The sequence below is a fragment of the Idiotropiscis lumnitzeri genome, chromosome 13, assembly GCF_059441095.1.
Source record: "Idiotropiscis lumnitzeri isolate Australia: NSW breed Sydney's pygmy pipehorse chromosome 13, RoL_Ilum_1.0, whole genome shotgun sequence".
NCBI classification, from domain to species: Eukaryota; Metazoa; Chordata; class Actinopteri; order Syngnathiformes; family Syngnathidae; genus Idiotropiscis; species Idiotropiscis lumnitzeri.
The window spans coordinates 11,803,961-11,827,947 of NC_142403.1; the positions used below are offsets into that span (position 1 = coordinate 11,803,961).

A 23,987-nucleotide genomic window follows, 5' to 3' on the forward strand; every position below is an offset into this window, starting at 1 on the left:
ATCTTGTAGCTTGCAATTATTTGCCCCCCTTTTCCACTTCCTGCATCCCTCCCCTAAACCCCCTTCTGGTAGCCAAAGCAGCATTTAATTGAGGAGGGCTGAGCTGGGGTGAAGAGTAATCAGATGAGGACGCAGGCAGGGGGAGTCACGTGGGCACGCATACTGGCTAACCGCGGATTAATAACACTGACATCTTGATTGGAGTTCAAATGCGCTCCCTCCTGGAGCGGGAGGCGGGGAGGGAAGGGGAGGCTGGAGTGACGAAAAGCAGAGGAAAGCGGGAGACCAACGAGACAGTTACAATGACAGGAGACGATAACGGACTGACAGTGGAGAGAGAGAGAAACAGGGAGAGATGAGGGCAGTGAGTTAGAATCGCGAGAGGGAGTGGGAGGAAGAAAGAGTGGGAATTGAAGGCAGTGCAGTGCGCTGCAGAGCAAAGCGGGGGGGGGTGCTTGGGGGGGCAGGGAAGAGAGAGAGAGAGAGCGGGAGAGAGCTGTAGAGACGAGCAGCTTCTGCTGTTGTGAGCCAGTCGGACACTGGAGGGCTGCAAGAGGAGACGCAGGTCTAAAAGAGGGCTTGAGAGGCTCCAGAGACAGGAGGGGGGGTGGGGGGTTACAGTTTGGGTGATAACATCAGAAACGGGGAGGGAGGCTCGGGTGCTTTGAAAATGAGCTGCAAGTGGGAGCAAATGGGATAAAAGTTGCGGAGGAGAAAAAGGCAGGAAGACAGATTGAGGAGCTACTGCCCAAGTTGATGGCAAAAGTGGGAGGAGATTTATGGCAAAAGAGAAGCAAACTGTCGCCATCTCAGGAGTACGTGCCCCCCGCGCTTCATCTGTCAGCATGTTCTCTGACAGCCGGGCTCCGGCGGCCAAGGAACACCGAGCCTTCAAGCCTCATGGCCCTCACTTCATCCCGTGGCTACGCAACAGCCTCAAGTCCCAGCAAAGCGCCGACCTGCCGCTCAACGGGCCTTACAAATCCAATCCCGAGCTTCGTGACAACCTGGCCCCTCTGGAGAGAACCAAAGGGATCGGCATCTTCTCCATTGCGGGCAAGAACAAGGCGAAGAAGAGCGAGCTGCGTTGCAATGGCGTGGGAATGGCCAGGATGCTGCCGGTGGTTCTGAGGGGACACCACATCTTGGGAAAACACAAGGAAGGCAGTCCCGCAAAGTCCAAGCAGCCTTCAGAGGTGGAACTTGATCCTATTAGCCACTCGAACGTCTGTGACCCTCCCACTTCTGGCTCCCCGGTCACAAAATACGGGCCACTCCTGCAAAGTCCCCCGCTTAGTACTCCTGCTCTCCTAACTGAAGATTCAGACTCCAAGATTGGCGTCTGCATGGAGGAGAGTCGGGAGGACATTTGGGACTACGCCAGCCACGTTATTCATCAGAGAGACCTGCAGTCGTCCGTCTGGCTCAGCGCAAACCCTCAGGGATCAACAAAAGATGGACGGCGGGGCTTCAGATCTAGTTTCAGCTACATCAGCAGGAACTGTCAAAGCCAAAGAGACTTGAGCGCGCTCAGAGAAGCACCTGTGGACGGCTGCGGCGCATCGCTCAATGGAGTCGTTCTTTCCGCCGAGGTTCCTCACAGAGCTTTGGGCTTCACCACCACTCTGCGAGGTCCGGGGAAACACGCCAAGCGCATTCCAGCATTGGCCGCCAACCAGGCCAGGTGGGGCCGGCACAAACCAAAGAGTGAGGAGGAATCACACAGGAAGGCCGACTGCAATCGGAAAATGGTTCAGAGCCAGCTCAAGCGGGTGGTGGAGAACCTGGAACAGGTTCTGACTGCGCTGAGGGATGTTCAACAGGAAATGAAAGAGGTAAATCGTTTCTTTGCATTTGGAAGAACCGCTTCGGGGTTTGACCCTCGGGTATTCCTGTGTGGAGTTTGCATGTTGTCTCCAAGTACTGCGGCTTCCTCCCACATGCCACAAACGTACGTTAGATTGGTTAAAGACTCAAAATCGCCTATGTTGTACTTGTATTCTCCTTCAGAACTTCGTTAGGACTGCTCAACCCAAGTGCGATAGATGATGGCTGGCTGGATGTTTTAGAGTTTCATCCATAGTCTGGAATCTGCTTAAACTCCTGTTCGGGAGCTAATAAATCAGTTATTAACGGTTTATAACCGGATCTCTCAGATTCCGCCTCATTTGTACGCCTTGTATTGTTGTAAATGATTGCTAAAATACACCACAGACATAAATGTCTTACAATATGTTTGAAAAAAGAATAGTGGAGTTGGACAAAAATGGCGTGCATGTCTTCACATGAATGTCAATCATTTCCCATTATGTGTTAGTGTTAAGATAGAGTGGGTTGAACAAAATTACAGCCTCTGAAAAAATATCCTGTAGGGTTTTTTTTTTAGATTTCCCCAACAGGGTTCCAAATTGACCACCCCCGGTCCAAATAAGTACTATCGAGGTACATAAATAAACATGTAAATGTTTGTTAAGCACGATGTTAAGTGTGAAGCTTATGTGAATGCCTTTTGAAAGTTCTCACTGCTGTACAGAATGCATTTGAAAGAAATTAAACATTAGTTGTGAAGAAGACCCTGAACTGTCATTTGAAAAATGGCTGCTATGTCTGCACTTTGCTACTTTTTAGCCACTCTTTGGCTTTCAGGATGAACAGTTGTTAAACATGTCTGTCACATGAAACGAAAGTTGGTCATGAAAGCGTGACTTTGATGAGTTTGCTTTGAATCGCTCCTTATCCAATTTGAGAGTTTTCAATACCTTGAGTGATTCTGAAATGACACAAAAATGTCGTGGCTGACAGCATCATTCTGTTCTCCTTCTCCTTTTTTGTAAGTGCTACTGAGTGGTCTGCCCTCTACTGGTGAATGGTGATGTTACAATGTAAAACTGATCCCTCTTGCGCAATGAATCCACCCAGTGACCTTGCAAGGTATACAAATTTAGCACCTTATTTTAACAGCGCACTCTTATGGCCATACAACGCCACTGCATGGGGGGGGAAATGTGCATGATTAAAATGTGGATTAAAACAAACTTATTTTTTTACTCTTTGAAATATTCAAATTATATATGTTAGTTGAGCACATTTGAATCATGAGCAACCGATGTCCGAATTAAGTAAATCCAACGGAACCAAAAGGATTTTTATTCTTCAGTGTGTCTTCAGACATTAATGACTTTGCATATGCAAACTGTACGCCTTCAGCAGAATTAAATATGCATCAGAGAGTCAGCATTTGGGCTGGGCGCATCCAACATAGTCTGCAAATTATTCCCGCAACTCCGCTCTCGCTCCCACTCCCGTCCTTCGTCTCCAATGTGCGCAGTGTTTGCTCTCAAGTCATGCGGAGTTTTTTTTCTTTAATGGGAGTGAATGAGACAAGAGTCACGCCTCATTTGCCACATGCGTTCACGGGCTTCCCGAGATGATGCGGTGTGACATTAGGCGAAGCGTCCACCTGCTTCTCTATGTTCTTCCTCATCCTCCTCATCATCATCATCGCTTTCCTCCCAACTCTTCTTTTCTCCTGAACAGATGCGGTTCAAGGCTCAGCTGGAGCGCTTTTCACTACCCATTTATTGCCGTGCCCATCGTGTTGCACATTATCCGCATTTCATCCGCATCCGTTGGGTCAGCGCTAAATCTCAGGCATTAACCTCGTCATCCGGGGTCGCGGGGGGAACGGTCGGCGCGTGCTTGTGTTGATATATCACTGATGAAAGCGCTTGTCGCCGAGACAGGAGTTAAGCAACAAGCTGACATGTTTGTGGAGGGGGAAAAAAAATAAAAAATCTTCACTTTTCACAAGAGTCAACACATCAAAGACAGACAAGGCACAGAAGCCTTTTTTTTTTTTTTGTCGCGTTTGTGGATTTCAAAGGGATGTGCTAACATTCTGTTGCATGAACCCGCTCCCTCAGTTTGATTTAGAAACCAATTACTGGCGGAATTCTAATGATGCTGCAGCTGCTTTTAAGTTAAACCCATTTGACAGCCGCTAACAATAGAGGAGCAAAAAGTAGAAAGACAATGTTTTGCTGTGGCGTTTACCGGATTACTGTCTGCTCATTAGCATAACAGTCATGTCGACTGACAAGACTTCAGCGTTATTGGAAATCATTATTCCAAATTTGGTACCTTTAAATGCTTTGAAAACTAGTAGTTGGCTCTCTGGAGTGTCTACGCGCCCATCAAGAGCAAAATGAAACAACCAGGTCATTCTTTTGCTGTCTTTCTCGAAATGTGTCAGCAAGCTCTTGTGCCCCAAAGTTACAAAAAAGAACGCGCCAAAGATACACTGACAGGAGATCCAAAACCACTTTCAAGCGATGACCAGAATCAAGTGACGTGTCCATCAAAATTATAAAAGTTTGGGAAGTTGCATTCCGGTTAGTTGAGATTTAGTTTTTTAAATCTTTTTTTTGTTTGTTTTTTGGGGGGTGATTAGTTTTAGTTTAGTTTTTATTAGTCTTAGTATTAGCTTTATTTTTGTATATGTATGTAATACTTGTCAAGTGCAAGACAACAGTTATACTAAAATAAAGATGGAGGTTGTTGTAAATGTGTGATTATAAAAGTTTTTGACTTGATGAGTAAAAAGTAGGTAAAAGTGTATTTCATATGAATTCATATTTGATTTGACAAATGAAAAATTAAATATAAATAACTACTTCTGGAGAACACAAATTGACCTCAACAGTATTTTTTTTTCTCTTTTTATGCATAATAAATCATATATTGTTTATTCTTATGCAGATTAATTTATTGCTTGTGTTTGCTTAAAAATACATGCAAAGAGGACCTTGAAAAAATAATCACATATTAAATCGTAATCACGATATTGCGTGAAAAAGAAATATTGCAATAACATCCCGACTTGAAAGTGGCTCTGACGCTTTGGCTAGCTGAGCTGGAAGGAGAAAGTTATGTCAACTGGTTAGGACGTGCAGCTTGCTTACACACACACACACACACACACACACCCACACACACGCAACTATTCATATTCATGCACTTCAATGTTCACTTTTCTCAAATGTTTCATATAAGTGGATTCTCCACAACTAACAAACTTGCTGCAATATCATGAAAAGCACATCATTAGTGGCCACCCGTGCAATTTGAACCCAAGAAACAATTTCAATGTCTCTGAGCATGCATCAGCACTACTTGAAGAACCGTGATTGTTTATAATCAACACACTTGGGAGCAGCAGCAGCAGCAGCAGCAGTAAATCAGGGTCCCGCGCTCTTTTATCTCTGGTGATTCCTGACATTCTAACAAGCTGCGAGCTCAACGTCACGCGCACACCACACGCACTCTGTACTTCAAAGTAAAACCAAAAGCCTCCACCACAAAGCTAGATGAGGGGAGAAAAAAAATACAGGTCATCCTTTGACATCAGCGAGGATGTTTTTTGGAACATACAAAAAAATAATAATAATAATACTTCTTTCTGTTCCAGCTCAGGATTTATCCACGCACAGGTGGAGGGAGAGGTCAAACATTTTCCCCAGAGTAATTTTCTCCAATCATTGCAACGGCCATTGCTTTACCCCGTGTGTGTGCGCGTGTGTGTGTGTGTGTGTGTGTGTTCATGCCAACCAAAATCATTCTCTCTACGACAATGTTTCATAAAAGTACATGGTCTGGTTTGCAATCATTATCATAGACATTGTCAAGTCTTTACGTCAGTGCTTCTCTACGTTCAAAAAATGTCACCAAAGTCGATGTACGATAAATAATATATCAAATAATGATGCTCTGGTTTCAAAAAAATCCCAAATTTAGTTTGCCATGACCAACACTTTTCTCAGGATGGTAACAGGTTAATTATAACTTCTGCCATCTGGTTGAAGCACGTTCACTTTTGTCTGTCAATATTCAGCACTGGAATAAATACAAAGACATTATTTGACATAAATAAATAATCATTTTCGGAGCAATGAAGTTATTTTGTATAATTTGCCGTGGTACAGTGGTCGGGAATCATTACTGCGTACTGTATGTGCTTCATGCATTGCCGGGATTGCAGGACAAACTGACCGCCATAAGAATCTAAACAAATTAACTTCACATGACAGTCTCCTCATGTGTTTTGTTCAACATGAGATAAAAACGTTACGTTAAAAATTCTGTATTTGGAAGAAAAATAAATAGCACAATGCATTTTCATAATTGCACATTGACTTTGTCCTTTGTAAATGTCAATCACCAAACTTCCTCCGATAGAATGTTGTGCGCCTTTAAATGTTGACATTTCAAGTGTCGCAACCGAAGGAAAACAAAAAGTTGACAGGTCAACCTGTTCCACGCATTAAGTTTGCTAAACACACACATTTTACGTTCATCAATTTGAACCAAACTTTTATGTGCTCCACCAACAAATTGTTTTTTGGACCTTGACACAGAAAGCGATGCAATAAATTGATATTTTGCACCCGAAACCGACAATCATGCCAACTGCACACAGGAGGGACTGAGCTAAAATTCAAACGAAGAACCTGAAAACTGAGAGGCAGGAATGTGAGCCACGCATTTGTTTAACGTCTATCATAAAATATATACATGACGAATTGTGATAATTATTGGAGTTGTATTAATCACTGCGAACTTGATAACTCGTTTCTAGCTATCTTGAACTCATCAGCGTGGATCGTTTCTAATCTTTGTTGGATGAAATTCTTGACCCAATATGCTGGGTCGATTCTTCCACCCAATGCAGTGCGTATAAATAACCCAGCATTGGCTCAGTCCGTTTTGGACTTTGAACCAGCAGTTTTTAGAATGTAGTTTTTACCTTGTGAGGATAAGCAGTTCAGTGAATGGATGGTTTTGTGAATATGAGGCTTTGCAAAGTCCGTTAGGCACCGCGTGATGGAGATAAAGATTTATGTAAGTGCATTTGACTCACTATTAGGATCAAATTGGGTTTTTCATTTTTGGGCCGGGGGTGCTGGAACCGACAATTTTTATGAATAAGGCCGGAGGGTCGAGGCCGGAACGTGATCGAGATTGCGGCCAGAGGGTGGGGGGGACTGACTTGGAAAAAAGGGTCAAGTGCCCAGCTCTGCCCATATGTTGTACTGACAATTTGGAGTGAGTGAAAACCCTAAAGTCGTCATCAACACAAGTAAACAGGGTGCAATGCCAATCCACGCACAGTATGTCAATGTTATTTTTTTAAAGTATCCCACTGACAAGTCACTGTAGGCCTAGCGTTCCAACGATGCCTTCACTGAAACCTGTGTGTAAATTGTCCAGGTGGTGCATCAGATCGACTATCTGACCTCCTGCGTCGAGCTGGATGAAGAAGAGCAGCACCAGGCCGCAGGAGACGAGAGCTGCTCCTCGTCCGGCTCCAACGAGGTGACGGTGATCAGCGCCCATCCGAGGCCGTCGGCGGCAATAGACCACCGAGGAGCCACTTTCACTCTGACAAGAGACCATCCCAGTAGGAGGCGGTCGCCTCCAGTTGAGTTGCCATGCCAACTGAGCACAGAGTTGGCAAGAGCTCTTCGGTTGGGAAGTTCTCCCCGACGCGGGGGGCTGCTAACGTCGGTCAACAATTGCCATTCAGCCACTCAGCCGCATCCCACGTCCCCACAAAGGACCCTGCCTGTCCGGCCGCCCACACCCGGACTCTCCCCGCTCACAGTCAACCTCCCAAAGTCGCCTCCCTCCTCCCCGGAAGCCTCGTCCTCTGTCATGATCAGCCCCATCTCGCCGGTGGCCCCAAAGTGTCATCCGACCGCCACGCTCGGCCCATCTGTCATTATCGAGCCGCCGCGAAGCGACCACCCAGCGACCGTGCGCTTCTGTCCGTCCGCCAAAACTCGACACCCTTCCGCCAGCTGCCCACCCACAGATTGGGAGACGCCGGCTCACGCGGACAGAGAGAGGCGGGCGTCATCGGCGGGGCCACCTCTGGCGGCGAGCGCCAAACCACCGCCATCGGGGCAAGGCCGCAGAGGTCGCAAACCTCCGCCGTACCCTCACAACAGACTCTCAGACTGCACCAAAACCACGCAGGATCCCCGCCAAGCTCCTCCGTACCCTGAAAAAAGAAGACTGCTCTCAACCACGGTGTGAGACTGCGGCCCCTCCAACAGCTAGTAAGTCACTTTTATTTATGTAGCACTTTTCACGGAGAGGACTTGTAAAATGCTTCACATACTCGCTATCCACTATACAGTGATACCTTGATTTATGAGCTCAATTCATTATGTGACGATGCTCATAACTCAAATACTGTACTCATATATCAAATCAATCAGTCCATTGAAATGAAAGGAAATGCGATTCCGCTATTCCAGCCCCCCACATTGGTGTGTGCACCTTGGCCAGCAGAGGGCATCTTAATAAGGACTCAATGAAAATATACACGCCGGGTTTCACAACCGTCTCAGTAAGCCATAATATTAGCAATATTAGTCGTTTTTAACGGGCAATAAATTATATTTACCGATGAGTATTGTTATATCCATATACATGTGTTGCTTCACCGTTTGTGTTTATACATTCTTTGTAATGTAATATACAAACATTCTACAATATTATACTCCACAGAAATTTCACCTTGATAAAATGCAAATACAACAGTAAAAATTAAATCACATTATTTATTTATTTTTTTGCTACACTCATGTTTTTATTATTCCATGCTTTTAATCTGTATCTTCCACTTCTCTCACTTTCTTAGGCCCCATGGTTAGAAAAAAGAAATTCATCAAAATTCAAAACATGCAAAATACAAGCTAAAAAAAAAAACAAACAAACAAAAAACTTACTTTCATTGGTTGTAACCGTAGTGATCTGATGATGGCCTGATGTCGTGAAGTTGCCATCTCGTGGTTTAAATGTGAGAAAATTACGTGCAAAGTTTGCTGCAGATACAATGCACAATAAATAAAGTCCGGCTAGTTATTGCTTTCAAATTGAATAAACCAAAAGTTAGAGAGCTCAACTATCAAGTTACCACTGTATAGTAGCCAATATATTGAGTTCGACATTTTGGAGTACACGATGCTCACTGGAAAATCAAATCTACCCCATGATGCATTGTGCTGACACCGACAATTTATCTTCCATTTCTTTTATGTTCAACCAAAACTACATTTGGTAGCCGAAAGCCCTCTAGCTTAAGCTAATGTGCTGTAATGTCATCGTTTTTGCTCATGCTAATTAGCATACAATAGATGTGAACACTGATTGGAGACGGTCTAATGAAAAACAAAATTGACCAAATTGCAGGAGTCAAGATGTGAGAAGATTAATGCATGAATCATTATTTGTAGATTATTTCTAGCCAACAGGAAAAGTTTCACGGCTGGGCCACAACGAGCAGAGACAGACCAGGTTTCCAAGGTGACGATGTCGACTTGGGGTGAGTAAGGAAAGAACAGCTTGTCTCAAAATCTCCCTGCTCCTTCGACTCAACTCACGCAGGACATCGTAACATCTGTCCGTGTTCATGTTCTGGTAGCAGATGCTCGCTTTGCACCCACAGATTGCACTCTTTGGGCTTGATGATCCCAAATTGTGGTTGCTAAATTGCATGTTCACTCGAACAGATTGAGGGCTTTTTTTGCTCATTCCGTGACTCTTGATCGACTGAGATTGTGGCACAATTGGCACGAGGTGTAAAAGCTGGTTTTTGCTTAAGGTCGCGCTCCTGAGAGAGCGCCGCAAGTGCAAAAAAAAAGTTTCAAGTGATGGAATTGGAAGTGTCAATGGAAAAGGCAAACAAACAGATACACAATTATTTTTTTGACTGATTTAACTCATCTTGATCACGTGGGAATTCAAGATGCTTCTCCTGCCTAACATTACATTTAAAACTTTGGACAGCAAACCAGAAAACAAAATGCAGAGTTGAAATGACTCCTTCTTGTGATTGGCTGCAGGTCAGTTCCAAAACTGCGCTGCTGCATAGTCGATATGTCGCCATATTTTGTTTTTCGCCATTTCTCAATTTGACTACGCCTCCTCCGTGCCACGGTAACTGCAGTCATCGCAACGCAGTCCGTCATCATTTCATAGCTGACCAAATCTGTCATCGTCAGTTGGTCATCATTATTTTACCCACGCTTCCATCATTGCTAAATTACAATTCCTCACTGCTATTTCTGTACCGTCCAGGGTATAACCGGTTAGTAGTTCCACTTTCAATAAAGCCCACCATTGTTTCCACGTGCAAGCTTTAAGTAAATGAGGCACTTAAAGGAGCACAGAAAAAGAGTCCAATTATTGCAAAAATGACAAGCAACAACTTGTGAGCGCATTACGACCTAGTGTGGGGGGGTTCCATAAACGTTATCAGGCGTCGGGATATAATGGGATCTAATTTCAGCTCAGACTACTTTGGCTCAATGGTGCACAAAAGTACATGCAGCAAGGGGGGGGGTGATAAATCGTATCCAGGCCAGATAAGAGTCGGGCAGCATCTAACGGCGCTGAGCTGACAGGGTCAGCGTCCCCTCGACAGGGGGCAGCTGGCCATTGGATGAGTCCTTCAAGGACCCCTGGTGTTCAAAAAATCCTATTGCCTTTGCTGCCTATGGTTTGGCTGACCCGGGCCACAATCTCCATCTGTTCCCTTTGAAATATCAGGAGATGCAAACTAGAGGGGGAGAAGTAGGAGGGCAGGTGTGTGTGAGAGGAGACTGTGAAATGCAGTCCTGAGTCATTACAGCACAGCAAAGTCATGTTTTATTCATTTAGGTTGCTCATTGCTCACACCCGAGGTGATTATGGAGTTTATTTCGAGTAGGTTCGTTTTTTTTTTTTTTTAAAGATAAGATTGCTTGGCGACTTCAGCCAAAATCCTTTTTGGTCATGCTGAAGAAAATAAGTTGCTTTGCCAGTGACAAAAACACCAGCTGGGCTTTATAGTATGAACTGAAAATAAAAATAAAACAACGGTATGATCACAAAAACATTGGGTGAATTCACAGTTAAAGTATATGGAAGTCATCTATTATGAATGGTTGTCATCTGCTGTGGGCGTTCATTCAAATTAACAAGTGATATAGCAAGCAAACAAACAAACAAAAAAAAAAACTCAAAGTTTCGTGGCATAGGAAAAATGACGGAAGGCGGCTCAGCATGTTTATACAACACAATCAAATCCATCCATTCATGTTCTAATCACACTTGTCCTCATTTGGACTCACATTCACGTCTATGGACGCTTTTGAGTCTTGAGTGAAGGCAACATGTCTTGTTATATGTATTTGGAATGTGGGAGACATGACACACAAGCAAAGGGAGGACATGCAAACTTCACACAGGACGTGCCGAGCCAAGATTCCAACCAGGGATGAATCACATTGAATTCAAATTCACCCCAAAAAAAAATTTTTTTTTATCAGGCTACACTTTAAAAGGGGGGGAAATATGATAATAAAATTACACGATGATAACATTACATTATAATTACGCGAGTACACACGCAGGCCATAAATCACAAAGAAAACATTTCATTTTACCCTCAAATTGATGACATTTGCAGATTAGGGAACAGGGAAAAGCAATACTGTCACCCAGCTGCAGGTTATAGGTACTACGGTTATTATTATATCTATTGGCAAGCGACAGAAGCACTCATGTTGAGCTTTTAGATGACTTTGTAAGTTTGTATATTGTTTAAGGAATTCATATTCAACTTTTATTAATGGTTGGGGAATTAAATGCAAAGTTTTAAGCCGAGTAAAAATGTGGCGACCCGTATGTATAATCAGTGCTCCTCCACATGTTCAGGAAAATTCACCTATTTGCCGTTTATGTGCTCTGGTTTGCAAGCGCAGGAGGATCTTAATTTAGTCAGGTCATTGCGAACTTCTTTCATCTCGAAGCAATTATCAACCCTTTTAAAGGGGAGGCAAATTACAATTTTTAGATTTTTGCCTTTTGCAGCACAACTCGGTCTTCCATCACCCCAACACACACACACACGGACGGTTTCATTCGACCTCTAAATTGGACCACTTGGGGACATTTGATTTGGAACGCTCCACTGTTTGAGGCAAACGAGTAGAACAGAACATCTTTATTTTCGAGGGGGGTTTTTAAGTGCAGCCAATCTGCCGCTTCAACCTTTGACTCTAAACTCCAAAGTCAAGTTGAGCTCATGAAAAGTGGAACACAAAAGTATTTACGACATCTCATGACAGCCTTTATCAGATGGCCGCCGAGATATTTTGGAGGGAGCAGCAGAGAGGCGGACCAGCTGGCAAACAAAGTCGTGTCTGCCCAGCAGCAACATCATGAGTGGACTTTTATAGCACGCCATCACAATCTGCCTCGCTTCTTGCCAACGTCGAGTGTATTTAGAACAAAAAAGTGATTTTTTTATTCCGTTGGTGGAGCGGGGGGGGAAACGTTAGAAGTGCAAAAGAGTGGTGATGTCAACATAAAGGCTGCCTGGAGTGTCATAAAGAGGACACGAGTGAAGCGATATCGAGATACGGAGCACTCGGAAGGCTTTGATGCTTTTATTACAGCGACGATGCCTCGTGGGTGTCATGACTGGAGTCAACATCAACTGGTCAAGTCTCGCAGGTCAATGTGACATGCGGCATTTCAACAGTTTGGGGGTTGGCGGGCAATCTAGTTGAGCGGCTCTCTCGAGGCTTAACATGAAATGAATTAATCCCTCCCCGACGCTTATACATAATGTATACGCGTAGGACCACAACGATCAGCGTCATATACATTCCCATATGTACCACGGGATTGAGTCCATCGCTGCAAAGATTTTCCCGCATGAAATGACGAGGCAACAATGAAAGCCCTTCATCTAGCGGGGGGAGGGTGATGCATGCTAATGGGGCAAATACATTTGGAAACATTTATTTTAATGGAGTCGTGTTTGCTGAGCAGCCGTCTCACGATGTTGCATCTCAGCGCAGATTAAATTAAATTAAGAATATTTGTGTGGGAAATACGCATAAAAGATTGACTGTCGGGCACAATTTTCATAAAAAAATGTCATTCACGTTAATTCAACCACAGTCAAGTTCAGTACTTCCCAACCTCATATTTTACATTAAGAAAATTTCACGGCAAAACGTCACCAACACCATAAATGCGGAAATTATATTTTTGGCTAGCCACTACTGTCATTGGCATGGATAGATGAACAAAGAGCAATTTGTAGTACGTACAATATTTAGACCAATTAAGTGAAATTGGATCGTTTTCTGTCCGGCTGATGATCTCTCACACTCCACCGACTGCAATCACACAATTAGTGTTCCGTCAAAAGTCATAAGTTGAGCTGCAATAAATTTGCCAGTAAATATTTTATTTCCTCCAAATAATGTACCGTTGTTCATCTCCCTCTCCCAGTGACAAGCAGAACATACAAATTTTCTTCAATTAGCTGGTTATCCACTTTTTTGGTTTGGTGGTATGTCGTGAGATGCTTACAAATGTAAAATACGTTCCTTGGCTCCACAGAGGCCGAGACCATGATTGGGAATCGCTGATCTAGTCATCATCAAAATTCTCCACATATTCCGCGTGTTGACTGAGAAATGGATCAAAAGCTTACTTTTCAAAGCAGATGAACTCTCTGAGTTGTAGCAGTATATCAAAATAGTGGTGGACTGTCAAAACAAATCGAGACGACGTTTCTCCCCGTCTGTGGGCTCAAAACAGCAAACAACAAAGTGTAAACATCAAAAATTCGCTAAAATACTTTTGCGCATGCGAACGTGCAACTACACTCATCATAGCAAGATTTTTTTTTTTTTTATTCATCCATTTTGTGCGGGCGCAGTGAAGGAGAGAAAAAGTCAAGGTTTGGATTATTTGGCATAATTGAATTCAACCAAGCAATGAATGTGCGAGGTTCACCAGCTCCAAAAACGAGAATTTTCAGTGACACCTCACATTTTCGGAATAAGGAATCACAAGTCGGGAAAAAAGCCTCTTTGTACAAAACAAAGCAACATCTTTACTTGTTTTTTTGCCAGCCATCACCGAGATGCGGTTTACATCCTGTTGGCACCACCGACCAACGCCTGGCAAAGAAAAAAAATCCCTAGAAAAAAGCGTTTCCTCAACCTACACGGGCGGCCGCCAGAGCGAGAGAGGACACAGCAAAGCATACAAGGTATAAACATCACAACTGTGTGTTGTTTTGTATTTTATTTTATTTGTATTCATCAGAGAAGAGAGGAACCAAGAATTATGGAAATGTTGCCTGTGGGGCAGAGAAGCATCAGATCTTGGGAAAATAATGGCGTATTGCTTCAGGATAAACAGCACCCAAAAATATTCAAGAGTAGAGGGAAAAAAAAGTTTTCTAAAGCTTTAGTTAAAAGAAAAAAAAAAGATACAGAAAGAAATTTTTCCTTTTTTCCCCCCCATCAGAAATGGACTGGGAATTATGGAAATGGGTTAGACAGATTAAGTGATGTCATCTTGCTTCCGAAAAGCAGCAAAATGTTTTTTTTGGGGGGGGGGATTGAATGTTAAATTCACATTAAAGATGTCTCGAAAAGACACCGCGTCCCACGACAGAAAAAGTTGCTACCAGTCGAAAAACACCCTCCCCAAACCCCCTCCACTCCCACCCCTGCCAAACATAAAAAGTCACACAAGTCGTGATTTGTGAAATACGCTGCAAGTAATATTGAAGAAAATGTTTTGGAGATTTTGATGTGATGATACTGAGGATTATTGTACTACTGGGGGCTTTTTCAGTAAAATCTTGGGAGGCTCCTTCTAAAATTATGGAGGGGAAAAAAAAGGATGATTAGAATTGCACATTTATGATTCCAAATGGAATAGCCCCGATGGATCAGCACATATTATGCCTCAAAAAGTTAATAAGTGACAGAGGAATGGTTCTTGTAAATGTAAAAGCATCATTCGGTGGAAATAAAAAGGGATCTTGTTGACTGTATTTTTCACCGACACTTATCATAATCAGTCACTCAGCCTTTCTCCAAAAACGGACCCATTGACGAATGAGCTAAAAGTCAGAAGCTCACCCGGCAAGGAAAAACGCCCGACCGGGCATTGCAACGCCAAACGCTCACAGCTCTTGGTGTCCCGTACGTCCGAATGCCATCAGCTTGGACAGTTGAGCCTTGAACTTGCCTTCCGTGTGGGTCACTGAAGGTCACAATGGACACGAGATTACTTTATCAAGGAGAGACACATTTAAGGAGCAAAATCGAGCCATTTTAATCCATCTCAATTTTGAAAATGACATCACGGTGCCAGGTGGCCTCAGGTAACACCCAATCACAAGCCACATAATTTCCGGGTAATACGTGACATTTGCAAGATGAGCCCTGTGATGTCATTGTAATGTCAGTTGACAGCAAGTGGCAAAATGGCCGCCCCCTAAAAAGGTTAAAAACGGCGGGATTTTGCAGTTTAACTCATATAGCACAAATGCGATATTAATTAAAAAACGATTTATGGTTTATGTAGATTTTCATGTCGTTCATTTATTTCAGTAGTTCAATTTGAAAAATTCAAACTCATATGCAGATTTATTAACCACATAGGAGAATACTTTCCACAAGGCCAGTTCCAGGAATTGAAAATATTTTCATTTCTTGAGTGGTTTTAATGCGTCAGTAAGCGCTCATCATTTTTTAAATACTTTGTGTGTTTAGTGAACGTGCACAAGCGAGTTCCCGTTTTGAATTGAACTACTGATTTAAATCCTTTCAATTGCTTGAGCTACACGTGTCGTGTTCAATTTGCAAATGACAGTGATGCACGGACGCATATTATCGTCGTTGGCCACAGTTGCAACGTGGCATCGTGCTCTCCATTTTGGCAAACGCACAGGAACCTTTCCATCCTTGTAGAACGTACAAATATGGCGACTTAGTCAAAGAGCGACTGAACAGTGCAACCTTCTGAAGGATCTAGTTAATTTCATAGAAGGCGTTCAATTTGAAAATGCTAATTTGTAACTTGAGCAACTTTTAATATTTAAAAGGTATTACTGTATTTTTAATAATGAGATGGCCAGTTTGGCATACTTAATATCTTTAATGATCTATTCATTTTGTGCAGCCTCATTTGTCTTACCCAGTTGACATTGGGAAGGAGCATAGAAGATAGAGGGTAACTTTAATTTGATTTGCCAAATAAAAAGGTATGTCCGGCTCGGGACGCATTTTGATTATTTCACTGTACGAGCAGTTTTCGGTTTACAAAGGCACACTTCCACATAACACTAAATACAATAATATTTGTATAAAAAAAATAATAGAAAACCAGTCCTATGAAAATCAGTAAATATGGCAATAATTGTGTGTGCCTTCTTGTGCCAAGTTGCCACACATTTGCTCCTTGGAACTGTCAGTATCCTGACCAAATCAAAGAGCCCCTCTCTTTTTCTTTTTCATTTATAACCTCTCCGCAACCCAGCAGTTGAGAATGACAGCATTAGATGCATTGAATTGTCTGCTGTAGTGGCCATCCCCCAAAAGACCAAAAATTGGATCATTCTCGGCTCTGGATGCTTGTTGGTTTTAATTAATTGACATTCTGGACAGCAAACAAGCCAAAAATGTTGATTAAAGTGAATTCTAATGTAGTCCGGCCACAAGAGAGGTGGGGGTGACCGAGACATAACAAGCATTGGGGGATGATTAAAGCTCACCTGTGGACTCTCCGATGGTGTATTCCTCCGAATTAAGATCCACATCACGCTGCCCTGCTGCCATTGCCACCTGCGACTGGAAATACACACACAAAGAAAAATATGAAGGAAAGAATAGGTTGAAGATATGACATCAAGGTCGAGGGGATGCTGCACAGGGTTGTTTGTGTACTCATTTTGTGATTTATTTATGTGATGCATGTGTGTGTGTGGGGGGGGGGGGGGGTGTTTGTCTGTGTAGCAGGTGGAGGGAACACCAAGAGAACGTTCTTAATGGTGGAAGGAGGCGTGGCCACAACAATCGCTCAGGAAGACAGTCCGAACAACCTTCCCTCCAATGAACCCAAATAAAGTTTCAATCTTTTTTTTCCCCACTCTTCTCTCCTTTGCCTGATTTCAATTTTTTGTCTGGGATGTATAGTGGCTCCGGCCTGAGGTAGATAAAACAGGTTTCCATGGAGACACGTAGCAGAAGATAAATTGCAAAATGCAACAATAAATCAAAAGGACTGAAAAAAAAAAAAGAAAAGAAAAAAGAAAGTGGTGGTGGTGATGTGTGTCATTCAATTTGGCTCAGCAATGTAAAGGGAACCCATTAGAGGCTTAAATCTTGTCACGGCTCAAAAATTAATGACAAAAAAAATACAATGTGGCTTTCAAATAGTGCATGTCTGGTTATCAATAGAATCTGCTTAACCTGCGTATTATTTTCCTTATTTTACAGACCACCATAAAGACAGCAGAAAATGACTGGCTAAATAAATAAAAAATAAATAAATGAAAAACACGGTCTGGCCGCAATATTATTTACAACTGCACAGTCGACCGCGCTCTTTACCAACGTTGATTGAACCAAGGCACATATTTTTTATGAGTAAAATTTCACAGCAGACCACCAAACAAAAATGTCACATAAGTATAAGGGCCATTCCACCGAATTGGCGCCATTTGTGTCTGCCGGAAAAAAAATGTGCAAAGGCACAATAAACGGAACTGCTGAAATCTCAGCAAAATCCTATTAGCTAATGATGCTTTTTTTTTTTATTCTTTTTTTTTGTTCATTTTTATATATATCTTGGTTGAATTGTAGTACTTCGTCTCAACATGCTATTAGCATGAATGAATTCCATGCTAAAAACTCACTCCCGTTACTCAAATAAGGAATATAATTTACAGTAAAAAAAAAAAAAAAAAAGAGCGCACCACCCTTCGATGGTTGGGAATCACTGATCAAATGACACCCAATTCGAGAACAGCATGAGGGTTGAAAAAAAAATTAATCACAACAAATAGGACTAGGCATCCTTCCGTTTCAACACTATACATCAAAACACGCGCGCACACAAGCACACAAACTCATTACAAATAACACAAGTGTGTGCATTCAACAACAAAGCAGCTGACGTGCGTTGTCCGAAAATTGCTTCCAAGAAAATCATGTTAGGTCATAATAAAGTAATTGGTGGAGCGACTCCAAATGAGTTAATTAATCTCATTTCACAGGCAGCTCATAAAACATGGATTTGTTTGCGTCATTCCGCACTTGATGACAAGACAGGCCTCCCGCAACCAAAATGTGTATACCAGTAATAGAAAAGTCGGTTTTCCATGTCGCAATCATAATTTAGTTCTATCTTTGAGGTTACTGTCTTGTACTGCATCTTATTATTTGCACATGCGGCCAGGGAGTCTGTGCGCTTCCAATAAGCAGTGTGCATGTCAAAAGTGGTGCGGGGGTTGGGACGGGGGGGGGGGGGTACGTGTCATTTCTTTCAAGATATTGTCAGCTCAGCTGTATGAAAGGCGAACTTAGGCAAGCGTTGGGCGCAGACATCCTGAGCCTTGTTGTACTGCCAAGCTAGAGGCGGCCTTATTTACGGACTACATGAAGAAAAAAAAAAAAAAGAAAAAAAAGGGTTTGTCCTCTGTACTGCTTTGGTTTGATTAGGTGACATTTGTGCCGACTCTGTACTTTGCAAACCTCCTCAGAGTGTTGGGAAGCACTTTGATCAGCACAATGGCGGGGGCAGTGGAGTGGGGGTGGGGGGGGCATACGGAGAACATCCGAGGTAATATCAAGTGGAAACTGTCACCGGGGCTTGTGTCTTTGCGATGGCGCTCAATTGGTGACAGCTTTTTGCTGTCAAACACCAATGCCGGGACAACTGATCACAGTTGTCAGGAGAAACGCTGAGGAGGCGCAAATATAACTCCGAAACTCACCAGGTGGTGGCGCTCTTTGCTACCTCATCTTATTGCTTTTTTTTTTAAGGCTGCACTTAGGGGAGCTCAGTACTCCATCCAGCAGCCGTGCACAGAAAAAAGGTGGTGGGAAGGTGCAAATGGCGCTGCAACGGCAAACACACCTGAATTTTAAAAAAATTTAATTTGCATGACAGATGGCGCAACCAAAAGAAGAGGTGGAGTAATTTGAAGTCATTTCAGAGCAACAGCGAGAGATTTGGGCAGAGTTGGGACGGTAAAGATGTGGAGAAATTGGAGGGCAAAATAAATAAAGTGTTCCAGTTGGAAAGCTTTGGAACACTCGACGAATGACGTACCGTGACGTGAGACAGGTGACAGTGATAGACGGAGCTCTCCACCATGTGGAATACATCAGGTTGCTTACAAGTCACAACAATAAAAATGGAAGCGTGAAACGAAATACAGCATGGTCACACACACTTCACTGGTACAGTCTCCTCCTCATTAAATGTTTTAAAAAACATAAGAGCTTTTAAATCAAGGCTTTCCGTTTGTAACTACCTAACATCCAAACCAGCACGAAACTGCAGCAGGCTACTACCTGCTCAGTAGCTCAGCAATCAGCCACATGTGGAGATGAGACGCTTGCGCCAGACTGCGGTCAACGATACAAAAGCAAAGTGCAGTGTAAAAAGGGGTCTCCAATTAACTCCATTTTTGTTCTGCATTAATATGCTGAACCATTTGAAGTAAAATTCCATATTTATGTTAAACTTCTTCCAGGAGGACATATTATGGAAAATGAGAATGAAAATTAAGAAACAGAGACTGTGCAAAAATATCATCTGAAAATAGGGCCCCTTTGAATTTAACTGCCCTGCAAACGCAATAAAAGTAAAATAATGGAAAATTGACCTTTCATTGTTTTTACAGTTAGGTGCGTCTCTCGAGTGTCTTTCCAGCCGTCAAGAGTGAAACAACACAACCAAGTTAATGTCAATCTTTCCCATTTGCAAAAATGTATGTTCGGGTAGCCATTCATTACTTTTGTTGGATGTACAGTTTAGCAATACCTAACAGCTTTAACTTCTGCCAAGTTCAAATTCCTTTCGTGACACCCAATGTTTTTGTTTGTGAAATTGAAAAGGCAATTTTGATGACACAAAGTGCTTTGTTTATACTTACGGATGCATTTGCATATTCAACTTTGGTTCCCTTCATCTCCATTTTGAACGCGGTGAAAAACAAGTATGATTTCCCTGTGGGCCTTTGCAGAAAAAAAAAATCATTAGGCATATGAATTAATTTGCAAGCATTCAGTCCTGTAACTCAAAATGGACACTGTAATTGATTAATTGATTGTTATTTGGTCGCCTTTGTGTAAGTGTGTACTGATTAATCATGGAGCGCACTACTTGTTGATGCATATTTTCAGGACTAAAGTACGACGACATGATGTCGCTAATGCCGACATCACAACGACCTCAATCATTTCAATTTCTACATGCTATTATAGTTTGCGTGGCTTTGGCCTCCGAGTCAAACCAGAAGAAAAAAAAAATAATAACTTACTCCTGTGGCTTTTCACGTCGCCATGTTGCAGCGATTTACATTTCTGGCATTCCACTTCTGTGGTGGCGTCACAAAAAAGCCAAAAGATTTCTTATCAGCTTCTAGTTCATTATCTTTATAATGAAACTTAGACAATAACTTTGCCACGGTTTGTGTTCACTTTCCACAGGAACTTTGTTAGTTGCAACTTCCCAGGTCCTCTGCTTCCATTAACCAATAAGTAGCATGCAAACTACTAATGACAAATGACATTACTGCCACCTACAGGACACACATTGCATGATACTCTTGCTTGTTTTTCATTGTTCCAATTATCGTGCTAATAAAGTGGGTCGTGTGCATGCAAGTGTGTTTGTTGGTCTCACCTCCATACGGAGCAGGAAAATATTTTGCCATCTTCACTCATGTCCACTCGCATTTGCCATTGCTAGAGACAGAACAACATAGCTCAGAACTATCAAAATAAATCTGAATCTTTTGACTGGAATTGACGATAACGAACCATCCATCACTTAGACACATTTAGAGAGCTACATTTGCATTGTGGTTTATGTTGCGATGGAGGTGCCCCTTCTGTGACGCAGCATTCAACAACAAAAACAACATTCCGCAATGTGACAGAAAGTTTCAAATGCAGGTGTTGATTGATTGTAATTGAGCAGGGTGTGTCTAAGTGCAAAGAACGTGGCGAGAGCTGCAATCTTGTGTTGGGAGAGAAAGTTTTGTGACACTAACCTCATTGGTTCCTCCTTGTGCTATGAATGAGAACGAGCATTCGTAACCCCCCTGAAAAAAAAAACAATGTTGCCAGACCTTTAGTTACATTTTATCAAATATACTGCATCTTAACAATCAGATTTGATCAGTTTTAAAATTAACTGGTGAGTGGGCGCGATGATATTTTTTGAATAGTTGCAGATCAATTTGATCACTGATTATTTGTCAACTCATCAATTTTAAAACCTATAAAATATATAAAAGATTGATCGTCGAGTGAGCGCATGAGATACATAGAGATAGATTAGATAGATGTTAAGACGCATAGATTAGACAGGTAGATCAACAGATTAATAGCTAATCGATAATGTGCTTATCCTCATTCGGGCTGAGCTGACTGAGCGAGAGGCAGTGTGCCCACTGAACTGGTAGATAGCCAATCGCAGGGCTTGTACAGACAAACGTTAAGGGCAATTTCGAGCAGGGATGGACATTGGCCGACCACAGGCTGCACACACACGAGTGGCTCCTTGTTTATTTTCCCCAAAAACTTTTAAACATTTTTTAGAACCAGACCCCAAAACATCTTCGCTGATGAACATTAACTATGTTTTCCATGGAAAACAGGGTGAATGGTGGGGTGCGGGGGAAAAAAAAACAAAATTTTAGGAAAAAATGTATGTGGTTCTTTTGTGGTTTCCTTCAAAACATTTATTGGGTTAGGATAATGGGTCTTTAAAACATGCATTGAAAAGTGTGTCATCCAAAATAAAATATATTAAGAGCACGTATTTTGCACGCCTGCGCGTATTTTGTGCATTTATGCTCATGCATTTTTTGACATCCAGCTGATTAGGAAGTTTTTTGTCCAATGAATGGCGCCTTCGTAGCAGCCAACAACGTGTCAGGCTGTCAGTCGTTCTTGTGTTGTGATGTCATCAAACAGCGACAAAATGTAGTCCTATGCCCTATTCAAGTGGGAAATAATAAACGCCTACTTTAAAGCGTTCCAGGTAAAAGTGAAGATAAAACGTGACTAAGCGCTTGACGTGCGCGTTATTTAGTATGAGAAGATACATTAAAGCATCATGCTGAAAACTAGCCAATGTGTGCACATCAATATAACGAACATGCGGTTCGGTCTTTCTGTCTAGCAGCATTTACCTCGAATATTAAGCAAGACAATGCAAAGAAGACTGGTTATTATCATGCGGCGGAGACAACACAGTCAACTGACGTGGTTTTAAAAGGACAGTTCAACAATAAGCGACATTCGTTTTTTCAAGCGAATGCAAGCTGTGCGATTAAGTTGTTCTGACGTGAACATACATACATACAATGGACTCGGTGAAAGTGTACAACGTTCCTCCCGGTTTTACGTCAAACTCTGCCGTTTTGGTTGTGTCCACAGCTTGAGCCGGATACTGCGAGAGAAGCACCACAAACACAAGACAGGCTGTGTGTGGAACACCAAACTTCGTCTTCGTTGCCATTCTGGTGCGAGTGTGTGTTTATTCCAAGTTTCCTGCGGTGGTTGAAACACTTATTTGTCCATGTTATGAGTGTTCTTCTTCTGTTGTTTCCCGTTAGAGGGTGGCAAAGTGTTTTTTCTGCGCATTGTCGCCACCTATTGATTTCTAATATGAACTGCAATTGTCTTTTTACAGTTCCTTCAAAATTGACACCACTAAAAGATTTAGTTAACACCCCTGCATTATTTGAATGATTTAAAAATACATTAATTGAGGCTTCAAAATCGGGAAAAATTACGCCGTGACTTCCTCTCTCAAATGTTACTTTGTCTCGCACCATTCCGGTGCCGACTCAACCTTATGTAGAGTCATGAAAAGTGGAAACCCTACCGCCCGCAGCACAGAGAGAACATCCAAACTCAACACAGGAATTTTGTCTCCCAAAACATATGAGGCAGACGTGCTAGCCCCTCGGTCACTGTCTGTGAGCAACATTTGTCTCAAAACAAGACGGTAAGATGTGCCAACTTCGATATTTGCTGTACTAATACTGCACCCCCATCTTTGCACTGTAAAGCAAAGCAAGAGACAAAAATAAACACTGACTCGTCACTACTACTGCATGTCAGCATGTGTGTCTATGCTTACACATATGTCTTTGGAGCCATAAAGCATTTTCCAAGCAAAGTGTGATAGATGAACATATGTTTGTCCCAAATGGACAAACCTCAACATTGTCTGGCAGACATGTGTGAAAGCTGTGAATACGACAGGAACATTTAAAAAAAAATCTAAATAAAATGTCTCTGCAATTGGCTGGCAACCAGTTCAGGGTGTTCCCCGCCTACTGCCCGAAGATATTCACCTGGTGCCTCTGTGTCCTAAAACATTTCACAGGACCAAAATATGGCCACAAAAAAAAGAAAAGAAAAACAGATCAAGCAAAGACCAACAGCAAGGCGAATGGAATTTATGAAATAGAAGGAAATAAGTTCACAAACTTAACAGTTGGTACGTATCTAAAAATATTTAGAGTTTTTTTTTTTTTTCGCAAATTTGTTTCAGCTCCTGTTTTTTTTGGGGGGGGGGATTTAGGTTTCTTTTTTTGAAGAGGGCCACAATCTCTGATAGGGCTGGACAATTGTGAAAAATAATTTTAAAAAATTCCTGCTCAATTATGCAATTGTGATTTAATTTAAGGTGTTTTTTTTGGGCAATAAATTAATCTAGAAAACAACAAGCAAAATCATTTATTGTACAGAACTGTTTTGGTCTTTATAAGTTAAGCTTTGCTCTCAAAATAGAGCCACTGACCTCGGGTATATTCCCTTAAATATTTTTTTCACACTGGCTTGAGGAGAAAACACCAAGGTCAGTCA

The 23,987-nt window shown here is 42.3% G+C and overlaps 2 protein-coding genes across 4 annotated transcripts; one reads left to right on the forward strand and one right to left on the reverse strand.

Annotated features, from left to right (window-relative positions):
* Nucleotides 1–246: 246 nt before the first annotated feature.
* Nucleotides 247–17,110, forward strand: LOC148324363 (uncharacterized). 3 transcript variants are annotated; one of them, XM_088313029.1, is made up of 5 exons: nt 247–1,835; nt 7,267–8,117; nt 9,311–9,388; nt 13,983–14,122; nt 16,884–17,110. In XM_088313029.1, the coding sequence occupies exons 1-2, from the start codon at nt 780–782 to the stop codon at nt 8,092–8,094; spliced, it is 1,884 nt and encodes a 627-aa protein (XP_088169155.1). In that variant the 5' UTR covers nt 247–779; the 3' UTR covers nt 8,095–8,117; nt 9,311–9,388; nt 13,983–14,122; nt 16,884–17,110. The 3 variants fall into 3 exon arrangements, with proteins under 3 accessions (XP_088169155.1, XP_088169156.1, XP_088169154.1); XM_088313030.1 differs by lacking the exon at nt 16,884–17,110 and having other exon boundaries at nt 9,300–9,388; nt 13,983–14,556; XM_088313028.1 differs by lacking the exon at nt 16,884–17,110 and having other exon boundaries at nt 13,983–14,556.
* mydgf (myeloid-derived growth factor) lies at nt 14,578–22,732 on the reverse strand. Its single transcript, XM_088313031.1, has 6 exons — nt 22,474–22,732; nt 21,155–21,205; nt 20,785–20,846; nt 20,033–20,114; nt 16,643–16,718; nt 14,578–15,129 (listed from the first exon to the last, which is right to left on the reverse strand). The coding sequence occupies exons 1-6, from the start codon at nt 22,627–22,629 to the stop codon at nt 15,050–15,052; spliced, it is 507 nt and encodes a 168-aa protein (XP_088169157.1). The 5' UTR covers nt 22,630–22,732; the 3' UTR covers nt 14,578–15,049.
* Between the last annotated feature and the right edge of the window lie 1,255 nt (nt 22,733–23,987).